The following is a 13,501-nucleotide window of genomic DNA, read 5'->3' as shown; positions in this document are numbered from 1 at the left end:
AAAAAGAAAATGTCCGTCGACTGTAGTATTTCGAATCATGTTACGTTGTGCTAATGAGTTGATCGACTAATTTTAAGATTTTTTTTTTCCTTAGCTTCTTTCAATTTGCCTACTATAATCGCAGTGTTGCACTACGACTACATATTTTAGGGACCCCCTCAATCAATCGACACGAGTTTGCACGAGATGCTCTTGGAGCCTTCGTTGTCGAATTGTTGACCAATCATTTGAGTAGGGCAAGACTTGCACAAAATGCTTAAAAGAAAATATATTTAGCCGAACCCCACGCCACCCACCAATTCCAATTAATTTCTTTCCTCTCGCATGCTAGAAATTGAAATAATTCTCTGGATTGCACCCAAGATTCCATTCTAATGTTGGTCCCAAATCCAAAAATGCTTATGAAGATTTTTTTTCTAAGTTAATGCTCTTCCCTTTTGCACTCTAAAGCGAAAAAGAAGAAAGAAAAAGTTGTCTTATGCTTTAATGTACTAATGCTTGGGCTTTTTGGAGGAAGAGAAGGATCTAATGGCATCATGGGTAGGCAAGCATGATTCGTCTTCGTCCCTTTGTAAAAAAGATGGTTGATATGATTTCCCAAAGTCAAAAATGTACTAAGCATGAATGGTGATTGTACCTTTAAGAGATGCCTCACGTACTGATTTGACAATATTGAATATGATTGAGGAACAAAAAGAAGTTAAAATTCTATACGTATGTGTTTCAAGGGTAAATTCCATATCGAATTACAATGAAATGAATATACAACAAATAAAGATTTGGACTACTCTTCATAATAATATCGATCTTTTAAGATGAAATGACAAATTTCAATATGGTATCAGAGTCAATATTGTTATAACGAGTCATTCAATCCTTCTTGAAGCTCAAATGTGTCATTTGATTCTAAGATTGGTTTGCTCATACAATGAACTATCTTGCAAGAACATGTTACGAATAATTCTCATATAGAAAAACAAAAAGGAATTTCAAATTTTAATACACGTGCCGTTATTGAATTCCATATCTAGTGTTTGACTCTCTCAATATCATTTTTTCCTTTGAAGAAAGTGGGTACATAGTAATCCCAAATATGATTGTGCAACGTATCTTTTCCAAGCACCTAAAAAAGAGTTTAAGATTAAGAGGTACATTTCTAGTCATATGGAAGAATAGTGGACATTCTTTTCATTAAGCAGTTGCTAGAGATTATCCTAATTAAAATGCAGTTTTGGTGAGAGAGGGGGGTTTCATGATTCGAAGTTATCGCATCGCTTTGGCCAGAATTCCAAATTATTATGAATTTGAGACGTGATACATAACACAATTAGAATCGCTACAATTATTGTAATAACCATATCGGATAGAGCTCGGTTTTAAAACTATGTAACCAGTGGGCATTCGAGTAGTTGTAAACTCAAAGTTAGATAAGTTGTGTGGTTACAATTCACCATATATTTCGCAACAAATGTTCTCCGCTAAATATTTAAAACTCATAATGATTCCCATTTCCCAAGTCGTCTGTCCGTAACAATTACTTGTAAATTTCCGGCATGCGTTTTTAGCAATGTAAAATGCAATCAGAATGGTTAGTTGTGACATGTGGTTTTTCATACTTCTCTAACCATATAAACATTTAGATGAAACGATTTAATTAACAGGAGAACTACTTATCACAATGTGCAATTTTGAGTCTCTCTTGTTTCCAATGCAATTTCTCCATAACTGGACCTTTTTCTCTGAGATACTGATTTTCACTTATAATCTACTGTATGTTTGGCAGAATCTCAATCTTAAGAATAAGTTAAAAAATCAGCTTCCAGCCTCAGAAATGCTCTGTAATGCAGGTTGCCAAATTCTGGATTTTGCAGCAGCACCAGAATTTGTTACTGTGTTATTTCTTGACCTATGCCTCTCATGTTTCACCTGAAATTTTGTCAAAACTTAGTGCATATAAATTAATTACAGAACAAAACGAGAAAAAAGAAGATAGAGTTTTGAAATTTTGAATCAAGTAAATCAATAATAACAACAAACTAAACACGGATCTTTGAAATATATATACTCGAAATATTTTCAGAACTGAAAAAAATTATAAAAATGTTTACCTGATTGATTTTCTCCATATCAGTTATCTTAATTGCTGTCCCAAAATCTGAACTCTCTCCGTCTTCTAATTCTGGCTGTTGCTTCTTCATTTTTGCATGCTTTTTAGCCCACAATCCTTTCATCACCTCTATAAATAAAACCCACAAATATACTTAATAATCCCATAAAAAATTCAATTTTCTTTAATAATTAAGACAAAAAAAAAAGGAAAAAAAAGAAAAAAAGAACCAACCTTGGGCAGTGACAAGTCTATAAACATGTCCAAGAACAAGGTTGTCTGCTGACCTAAGAAGTTTTATGCGCGTAATTCGAACCGGGATGTTGTTATTTTCTACTAAACTTCTGTTCTTGGTGGCGGCGGCGGCGGAGGCGGAGGAGGAAGAGTATAAAGTGGTGGTGAGGAGAAGAGCAACATAATGACCAGGGTTCATTTTCATGATTTCTTTAGCAGAAACTTGGCAATAGAGTTTGTCTACTCTTCCATTTGGGTGTTGAATTACTAGAGAAGCATTATCAATGGCCTGGCAATTTCCCATCTCTCTCTAGATTTTCTGAGGAAAAATGGGGAGGGGAGTATTGGTCTTATGGCAGTTTTACTTTCATATAGCCACACCTTAAGCCTTTATTCCAGGGCATATGAGAAAAAGATTATCGGATAACATAATTATTCTTACGTCACAACTGCATAGATATATAATTATATTTTTTTTCAAAAAGTTGGCTTAGTAATAATTAGAATAGATAAAACTCGCCGTTAAGATCGACCCGTAAATTAAATTTTGGCGTTTTTGTTTATTGAAGTGAGATATCATTATATACGTTCGTGACAGTTCATATTTTCGATCAAGTGACTTCATATAATCAATTTTCAATTAAAATTATCCTCTTTAGATCGTCCCATCTCCAACAAGAGTCATCCTTAGAAGGAGGATGCCCTATTATTATATAATACAAAACTATGCCTTAAATTAGCATCGTGGGACAAAATTAAGTTGTGACATTCCACTTGTTTCAGAATTGACATCTAACGCCATTCCATTTTTCACTAAGATGACTTCACAGGACGAGTTTTCTATTAAAGGTAACACTCCTCAGCTCGCCTTCTCCGCAACGTGGGTCCTTTCTGGAAGGGGAGAGTACCCAATTGATTATAAACCCACAAACTAGATTGGAACATAATTAGGGTCGCACATTCCAGCTTTTCAGAATCAATCCGCAACATGGGTCATGCTTATAAGCAAGGGACATGCTGCTTGTATAGAACCAAAAAACTCACAGAAAAGCCACATATCACTCACGCTAGAGGGATCTGGGTGATTTTTTGCCAATTTTTTTATAGCACAGGGCTCACGCACGTGACTGTTTGGCAAACTTGTGTGAAACGAATAATTCTGTACGAATGACTTTCCAAGGACATCTACTCTAATATTAATTGTAAAATCACATTAAACCCATGTTTGGTGTTGATTAAATTCAAATTTTCAATAGATTTTGATAATAGTTAATTATATTTGTGATTAAAAAGTTGTGCGTTCAGTAAAATATTTGTTTAAAATTAATTATTAATTCTAGTTTAAAATTAATTATTAATTCTAACTTAAAATCTTCAACTTTTAATTTACGTAGAGGCTAAATAGGATCATCCTTAACATTGGCCATAAGGAGAAAATGTCCAATTTATTATAAACCTACAAATTACAAACTTTCACTCAATCTTGTATCCAAATTGATCCATTTTTTCTTGGGTTGTGCTATATGTACCCAGGCGTTGACATGTCCGGTTACACACCCCTCGCAGCAGGGAGCCTGCCCATTCTTTTTATTCGGCGCGGTCCCCTTCTTGTGAAGGGCGTGTAATCGGGCTTGTCAGAGCCCGAGTACAAATAGCAAAATTCATTTATCTTTTACAGTGTGATGGGTTGATAATTTTGAGAACAGAGGGGGACAGAGAATGTTGGGCAGACCTGAAATTCAACTTGTGATCACAAAATAATTACTTTCCCAAAAAACAAGCAATAGCCCTTGTGAAGTGTGAATTAAAAGATGATTAATCATCAATTAATTTTAATCACATATTTTATTAATCCACAACTTTTCAATTACACAATTCATTAATTTTTAATAAAATTTATTAAATATCAAATTCTAATCCACGCTAAACATGGGCATAATTTTCTTTGAGATTATAATAATATTCGTGATGACACGTTACATACACAAGCGGTTGAAAAATACGAGTTTAGGGTATGTCAAATAAAGAATGTGGGTTCGATTCTCATCGTTCACCAATAACTAAAAATAATATCATCATCCTATTTTATTTTTGTTCTGTAAAGAAGAAGAAAGAAATTTGGCCAAAATGAATTTCTAGACTCACGAATGTCACTGATTCAAGTTCAAAATTGCCCATCTATGCCAGGAAGCTATGCAAGAACTACTCTGTTGATGTCTAGAATTGACTAGTTCACTTATAAACCAATCAATTCACCTTATTTTTCTAATACTTTCATACGTCGATTCCATCTTTAAATAATTTAAGCCCTACTTGATGTTTTGATCTTTGATTACCTAACTTTATCAACCCTATATTTTGACAAATTTTCAAAACACGGACTCGCATATTTAATTTTTGAATGATATTAGTTAAATATAATTTCGAGCAAATAAATATCTCATATTTAAATTTTACCACCATTCTAATAACATTATAACAATCCATAGAGATTGTGTATGGTGCACGCGTTTGGCCATGAGAGGGGGCTTGCAATCATAAGGGAGTGAGAGAGACATCTCTCATTGCTCACCAAACCACGGCCGTGAAATTTCGTGGGAAGATAACAGTAAACATCAACAGTCCCACCCCCTACGCCGTGCGCCTGACCTAAAAAGTTTGGTTGGAAGTGCTTAAATTAAAATTTGAGGAATGCTACAGAAATAGGTTGAAAAACAGGCTTAGAAATATGCTGTACACGTGTCGGTCGATGTATAATTGGAGAGTTTGAAAATTATTAAAAAGACACCCAGTACTCTATTGCCACATCAGTTTGTATTTTACTTCTTGTTTATTAGCCCGTCTGTTTATCATTTCAATTATTCTAGTTGTACAAAATAAATTGACAAAAATAGTTGACAAAACAAGTGTTGGCAGAATCTTAACCTTTGATTTCAAATGATTTAAAGAAGTGTTTTTTAAATGATTGGTATAGATATTTTGTAAACCAATTTTGTACAAGTAACACGGCTCTTATCATTTTCCTTGAAATTTAAATTATGATGTCACAAAATATAAAATAAAAGTGAGTAATAAGGTGAGGGTTCACATAACTTGTGGATAAAAAAATGTATTTGATCAATTTAAATATAGGGGGTGTTTGAGCCACATTATTTTGGTAATAATGTATTCTTGAATAGTGTATTGATGGAAAATGTGTGATTAAAAAATAAGGAAAAGTTTTTTATCTGCGTGTAATATTATTTTATTGAATAATGTGTGGTTGAAATGATGTCAAATCACTGTTTAAGAATGTATTTTTTTAAAATAATGTAGCTCAAATAGACCCATAATTTAAACTTACCAACTTGGTTTCCCGCTAAAGTTTTACTATTATTTACTTAAGTGAATTTTCTACTATTGGTTCTATCTCGATTTGGACTTCTGTCATTGCTTTATTGGGGAACAATAATGTCACTCATATGATGATCGTCGAATGTCATAAAAGATTTAATATATCGTCGCTATATACCAATTAATTTTCAGATGGGATAGTTAAATATCGATTCTACTACCTTTTTTCGAGTCAATATCTGAACTGTCGCTCGCTCGTCGCCCACATTCACTCACAAAGATGGTGGTAGACATCCACACAAGCACAAGAAGTGGTTGTGGCCACGGTTTGCATAAGCTAATCGCTACAGGATATGAGCAGTTGTGTTTTGTCCTATTTTCTGCTTTTTCAGACATTCCAGCAATTTTTTGGATTACAATTCAATTTTTCACCAAACATACCTATGTTATTTCTCTGATTTCACTCTCATTTGGTTTCCCATTATGGACCAAAAACATACCACCATCAATTTTATATTTCACTTCCTAGTTTACAAAAAACACACATTAGTGTTAAATTAAATCATTAATTATGTATCGTTGTTCTTTATGAACATCTTCAGCGAACCTTCTAAATACAAGACGTGCAATTTTTACATTTAATAAGTTACAGATTCCAATACTCTATTTTTAATACACAAATCGTGAACCTAGAGAGCTCAGCCCAGTTCTAATCATTAAAGTATTCCGGCTAATCCATGTGTTGCTAATATTAGCAATGTAAAATGGATCAGGTTAGGTTGGACAAAGATACAATCCGCATTCTTTGACAATTCAGGCCAACCACCTTTATATCGTTTTGGTTAATTTTCGTGAAAAACAAGGACCTTACATGAATTGTGGGCCTAGAAAGCCAAACCAATTACGATTCACCTCTCGAATCAAGACATGTCTCACTTTTATTGTTTTGGTGGAGCTTTTTTTTGTACTTTTTACCATGCAACAATTTGAATTTTTCCAATATTTGACACAAACCACATTGTTTGACATTCGTTTTTGGTTAGTTTTCATGAAAAACAAATCTCTGCACGAGTCATGGATATAGAGAGTCGAGCCCAGCACAATTCAACTTTCGAGTCAAGTTATTTCTATTCTTGAGGGGACTCACTAAAGGTAGAATGTTAGTGGTTGGAGGAAGGGGGGACGTTAAGTTATTACAAGTTTATGATTAGTTGTTGAGGCTTGGAAACAAACAAAAATGTACAGATCAGTGGCTTTTTTTCAAATCCAAAAAAGAGAACAAAAAAATCAACTTTCTGGCCAAAATACGCTGCGAATTTTCTGTGTCTTCAAATGAGACGAGTGACAATTCATAGTGGTCCACTTTTGGTCACAAAAATCTTCTAAACCCATTTTAAATTAGATCACATTAATGCCTTTGCAACTGAAAATCTTCCATTCTTCCACTGGTTTTCACTTTTAGATTGTGGTTCAGAGCTAAAGCCTAAAAGCAAAAGCCTTTTTTTTAAAAAATAAATAAATTTAAAACATCTTATTAATAATTCTAATTGCAAGAAAAATTAAAAAAACTTGATCAAGGATTTGTATAGCTTTTATTTACTCTTATTGAAAGAAAATAAGAAAGAACCAGCCATAAAGATTTTAACATAAGTTATCGAGTCTCTCTGCAATGAACGTGAAACGATATTGGACAGCACTAAAATGTTGTTAATTTTATTTTGTAAGTATGACTTTTATATATCTTTTTTAAAAGATTTCTCGCATTTTAAGTATTGAAAATTTTGAGAAGTGCATTTAGCAGATAACCTCTATCATATCTCGAGATGAAATGACAAGATACTGTTAGTGATTACTGGTGAGAAGAAAGAGTACATTAAGACAAGAATAGTAACTTCCACGACTTGGAGAAAAATTCAATCGTGTTCTAGTTATGCAGCATGTATTCAAATTAGGGGGTGTTCTCTTTGTGTTTCAGTTTTGTGTTTTGAGTTTTGAATTCATTTTGAGTTTTGTATTTTGAATGTTTGTTTTGAAATTGTTGAAAATGCGTTCTTTTTGTTAGTTTCTCAAAACAAAAAACAATTTTTTTTTTTTAAATTTTGAGAATCACCACAACCCCCCCTCAAAACACAAAAAAAAAAAAAAATTAATTTTTTTTTTTTTTTTTTGGTGTTTTGAGGTGGTGTTGTGGTGATTCTCAAAATTTAAAAAAAAAAAAATTTGTTTTTTGTTTTGAGAAACTAACAAAAAGAACGCATTTTCAACAATTTCAAAACAAACATTCAAAATACAAAACTCAAAATGAATTCAAAACTCAAAACACAAAATTGAAACACAAAGAGAACACCCCCTAAGATTTGGTATGTGCAATCCCTCTGCTAGCAGGGCTGTAGCAAGCATGGGCAAATACAACCCTATGCTCTGTCCAAGGCTCTCACATTTTATCCATAATTTCAGTGAGATTCCTCATTAAAATGTCGGAATACTTAGATCAACTATATGAATCTCACTTTATATTTATAAAAAGTTGAAAAGAATACATTATTGTTGTTGTAGAATATGAAATTAAATATTTTTCACCCAAGTTTATCGAAATGCTCGATCCTTTTAATCCCTTCTCCTTAAGTTATCAAATATTTTCATCAAGTTCCTTATACAGAGTCACTGAGGGTATCGTCCATAGAAGAGGAGTCGTCAAATGTTCAAAAAGTGTGAAAGCCAAATTCCAAGGAATAAGAGTAATTAAAAAACTTGGAAATTAATTTGGGTTATTCCTTCATTAATTTATTTGTGATTTGTGTTCGAAAAATAATGCTTTACCAATTAATTTGATAATTTATGATCGATAAATAAGTTGTGATTTATAAAATTTGCAATTGTGACTAGTAAATAATTGTGACAATAAAGATTATAATATTGTGATCTTAATAGAATTAAATAATTTTAATTAGTTATTTAATTAATAAAGTTTGAATTATTAATTAATTTTTGAAACGTAAAACAAGTTTCTTAAGTTTTAAATTAACTACCTTAGATATATATTATTCTTATGGATAAGGATCTTGATTTTAAGCCGAAGTTAACATGGGCTTAGTTTTCTAACCACGCTTCGGCCCAATGTCCGTTGGTAGAGCTTCAGAAGATGTACAATATTTGCTGACACGTTAAATTACAATTGTACTACTAAAAAGTGAAAAACTATTAACATATACGCCTAATTTTATATCATCTTTTATATTGTACCATGTGACACTATATTATTGGACAATTTTAAAAATAAACAATTTTTTCAGAAATCAAATCTTGTCAACCCGAATGATGTCAAAGATGATGCACACTTTTGCTATACAAATGGCTTTCCCCAACTATTGACCGATTAAAACGGAACATATACAGGCCAGCAGCAATACATACAATCTACAGTCCCAAGCAGCTACCGGCTATGATCTTCAAGTAAAACCAAGCGGCCAAACCCTCTTTAAACCCTTTCGTTAAATTCCACCACCAGAGCACTGCCAATGGATACGGTTCTAAAAATCAGGTCGATGTTGTGGCTGCCATAGATTTTCTTCCTCGAAATCCCCTTGTAGCAAAACGTGCGAAAGCCAAATTCCAAAGAACAAGGGTAATAAAAAAAATTGGAAATTAATTTAGGTTACTTCTTTAGAGATTTATTTGATCATTTGTGACGAATAAATGTGACCTAAATTTTTTATTTGTGATCGAGAAATATTGCTTGATTAATTAATTTGATAATTTATGATCGATAAATAAGTTGCAATCTATAAAATTTGTGATTATGATTAATAAGTAACAGTATAATAAACTTTATAATATTGTGATCTAAGACTTTGTTTTAATCGCATTCTTAAAAATAATAATAATAATAATAATAATAATAATAATAATAATAATAATAATAATAATAATACATCGATTTGATATCATTTCAACCACAAATTTTTCAATAAAATAACATTACACATAAATCCAAAAGTTTTTCTTATTTTTTAATTACACAGTCTCATCAATTTAATATTCCAAAATATATTCTTTCAAACTAATATGGCTCAAACACACACTATATATTTAATTAACAAAATATTTAAATTAGGATAATTAGCATAAAATGTTCCTACTTTTCATCTTTTGGCATTTCTACCCTTATCTTCGCCTTTTATTGCTGAACCCATCATCTTCATCAAATTTATCGTGTAAAATGACAAACATATCCCATATTTAAATAAAACAAAAAAAAAATGTTAAAGAATAAATTGCAATCATACTCTCTAACTTTTTAAAAAAGTGCATTTGAGTCAAAATATAAATTAGTAAAAGTGTAAATAGTACAAAATGTCCATATTTTTCATTTTTATTGTGCAAAACATTCATACATTTTATTTTTATCCATTTTTTCAATTAAAAATTGTAAAATGACATATATATCCCTCCCTTCAAATAAAAAAAAGAATAAATAAAGAATATATTGCAACTATATTTCCAAAATTTACAAATAAATTCCAAATAAATAATTAAAAAAATTTCATTTTTTTTAAAATTATTTATTTGAAATTTGTTTTGAGTGATGCTACCTTTATAGACAGATCTGGTACAGGTAAGACACAGGGGTGGTGCATTTTGGGGAAAAAAATAAATAAGTCAAGCTACAATTACAGAAAATTCATGTACAGAATAGGTATAGAATACACACATACAAGATGAGCGTGTTATTTTTTATAATATTTTAAGCGAAAAATTCATAAACCCGATTGTAAGTATAGGAGATTTCAATTCTAAGATACCAACTTTAAAGTTTCAAAAACCAGAAAGATATACATATCAATCAGATTGCTAAAAATCAGCGTCAACTTATCATAAAATCCTGGGCTCTATCATAACGAATTCACCTTCCAAAATTAGAAATCGTAGCTCATACGATGAATAGAAGACACAAATATGCCCAACTCCTACAAATTCATCTCTCAGAAGACAAATTAAAGCCACGGATCTGAATGAATTCAATTGGTGAAACTTTCGCGTCATCGTGTTATACTCGATCGAAATCTGAGGTCGAGTACGTAATTCTAATTCAATCTTAAATTCAAGTGTTCTAATAATTCGTGAGTCCTTCAATTAGGAAATGATTTCACGACTATAATAGAATGATGCGTTAATTGATTTTGGTGTATTGTCAAATCCATGCATTATAGTACATTTCAAAAAAATCTAGGAAATCATAAATGGATGCAAATGCCAGATTCCTTGTACCACTATCTAATTTCATTTCATAAACTACAAGGTTGAAAGAGAATAGATTGAAATGCATGTATTTGTGACCTCATCAAGATGAACTATGTGACTAGCGAGTGGACATGTGGAATGCACATATGTGTTGTGATCTCGTACAAAGGTTCGATGTGACTTTCGTACATTGGGGGACATTATGTATTCGGATACTAGTCGTTGTAACATGTTGCTGGATATGTGACCTTTATCCCCTGATTCGTGTAACACCCATGTAAAAACATGTATGTGACCTACGGTGTGGACGTAATAAAATTGGCTGTGACTTGATATTTTCATCTTCTGTCACTTTTGGAGAAGTAGCAATGGACATGAGGCTTTTCAATATTCATTTTATTGTTTAGACATGATCCTCAGTCATTGGACTGACATTGATTATACTTCATTTAGCAACAAATGAAACATCATAGTCTGTGACCAGAAACATGTTACCCTGATCTTGCTTACGATCAGTCTTGTGACCACTATGCTATAATTTGTGACCTCTATTTTCAAAATACAGTTCATCTTATGGTTGTTAAATATGAATTTGTAACCTATCTACTTTGTCAACATAGTGGGTCACATGATAAGGATTCTATGCGGTCTGACTCGTAACAACTCCACAGATGTCTGTGACTTCTGCCTCAGTAATTTGACTTGGGATGTGACTTTGTAACGTGAATCTATGACCTGTATGCTATGTCACATTAGAGAGTCACATGATAGAGATTGTGACCTGTCCTGTAACCAACACACAATCGTATGTGACTTCTATGTGTACTGAAAATGTACGTATAGTGTGCCTAATATGAAAATTGCATGCGAACTACTGTATGAAGATTAATGTAACATAATGTGACCCATCCTTAGATCATATACCAAACCTGTTACCTGCATAATCTATGCGAAAATATGTTTGTGACCTATGCTACAAACATAATATGATAGGCTAAAACCTGTGCTGTAACATATACATTAACGGTGACTATGTACAACAAATAGAAGAATTAGGCAAATTCCTGTGACTGTGCGCTACACATATAAGCTGCAAAAACCTATCGAAAAGTGTGATGCAATATCTGAAGATTGGACTGCAAATTAATTACTCAAAATAGTAGCTTTATCATAGACTACTTCAAAGCCCCAATTACAGAAAGTATGTAGGTCTTGCGATTTAGAATCCAGCAAAAAAAAAACAAAAACACTTCAGATTCTAGCTTTTACAAATTAAGAACTATGCTCATACTACATCTAAACTATTTGAAGTACAAAAGGTACGTAGATCTTGCGATGTAGAATCCAACAAAAAAACACTTCATATTCTAGCTTTTACAAATTAAGAACTGTGCTCATACTGCATCTAAACTATCACTCTATGACGATGCTTTTCTCCTCCAGTTTGCTACACCTTTTTTGTGGCGTTTTCGATTTCTCGATGTTTAAACAACAATGATACTTTATATGAACGTGCTTTAGCCGCATCAAATCTCATCGGCATGGATCCTATATCGTCATGAAGCGTGTACTCGGCATATTTGCCTCAAATCTGTGACAACTACGTTGGGGTCTTGCTTGAATTTGGGGTAAATATTCTTCAGCTTCGCTTGGAACAGACGAGTCAGTCGTGGTAACAACTAACTTCACATTCCGTCCATTTTTTGCCAACTGATGTATATAATAGAAGCAAATATCAATATGCTATCACAATGCAATAATTGTACAGAGTTAGAATGGTTACAAATCCAATAGTAGTGGGACATGAAGTGGATGTGATGTTTGATTTCACAAAAAATTAATAAATTATGTGATTTTTTATGCATAAATCATTGTTCGTGAATCTTGTGTATGCATCTTTGTGATCTGTGACCTATTCCTAAATAACTGTGATCTATTCGTAAATATCAGTGACCTGACCTGCATGAGAAGACACTAATGCATATTTTTTCTGTAACTATACGTACGTTTTCACGAAAATTAATAATTAATTTGATGGTTGGTGCATAAATCATTGTCTGTGACTCTTTTTATATGCATCTTTGCGATCTGTGACCTATTCATAAATATTTGTGACCTGCCCGCCGAGGAAAACACTGATGCATATATTCTATGACCATGTGATTCCACAAAAATTAATAATGCATGTGATGTGTGATGCATATATTATTGTATGTGACTCTTTTATATGCATCTTTACGTTCCGTGACTTATTTGTAACAATCTGTAACCTCGCATATGATCATCATTTCACTCCATTCATGCAATCTGCCTTACATATGAACTGTGAAAGTGTCATTTGAATTGTGTACATAATATGAACTTCCACATCTGCATATTGATCACAAAACAAGAAAAACAAGAATGTCACAGATGCATATAGAATGACAACTTCCAGACAATGAATTTGGCCACACAAGGTACACAATGAGATTTTCACATATGGACGTGCATTTCACACACAAAAGTATATCAGACATTAATAATGCGTAAATCATATAATTCTGAACTTCCTTCGAATGGGTCAACTGATCAAGTCACAAAAAT

General features: G+C 32.4%; 1 protein-coding gene across 1 annotated transcript; it reads right to left on the bottom strand.

The window, feature by feature from the left end:
- Window positions 1–1,455: 1,455 nt before the first annotated feature.
- LOC111368129 lies at window positions 1,456–2,703 on the bottom strand. The gene is made up of 3 exons (XM_022989352.1): window positions 2,342–2,703; window positions 2,109–2,236; window positions 1,456–1,926 (listed from the first exon to the last, which is right to left on the bottom strand). The coding sequence occupies exons 1-3, from the start codon at window positions 2,643–2,645 to the stop codon at window positions 1,813–1,815; spliced, it is 546 nt and encodes a 181-aa protein (XP_022845120.1). The 5' UTR covers window positions 2,646–2,703; the 3' UTR covers window positions 1,456–1,812.
- Window positions 2,704–13,501: the final 10,798 nt, after the last annotated feature.

This window comes from Olea europaea, chromosome 18, assembly GCF_002742605.1.
Source record: "Olea europaea var. sylvestris chromosome 18, O_europaea_v1, whole genome shotgun sequence".
Lineage (NCBI taxonomy): Eukaryota > Viridiplantae > Streptophyta > Magnoliopsida > Lamiales > Oleaceae > Olea > Olea europaea.
The sequence above is the reverse complement of the archived record's forward strand: the minus strand, read 5'-3'. Positions and strand labels throughout refer to the sequence as shown.

What these genes read in the sequence shown, in the direction of transcription:
- LOC111368129 (XM_022989352.1), bottom strand. Translation starts at nt 2,645, where the DNA reads ATGGGAAATTGCCAGGCCATTGATAATGCTTCTCTAGTAATTCAACAC. An exon ending in TAGACTTGTCACTGCCCAAG is followed by an intron (nt 2,237 to 2,341) that starts GTTGGTTCTTTT and finishes TTTTATTTATAG; the next exon opens with AGGTGATGAAAGGATTGTGG. An exon ending in ATATGGAGAAAATCAATCAG is followed by an intron (nt 1,927 to 2,108) that starts GTAAACATTTTT and finishes ACAAAATTTCAG; the next exon opens with GTGAAACATGAGAGGCATAG.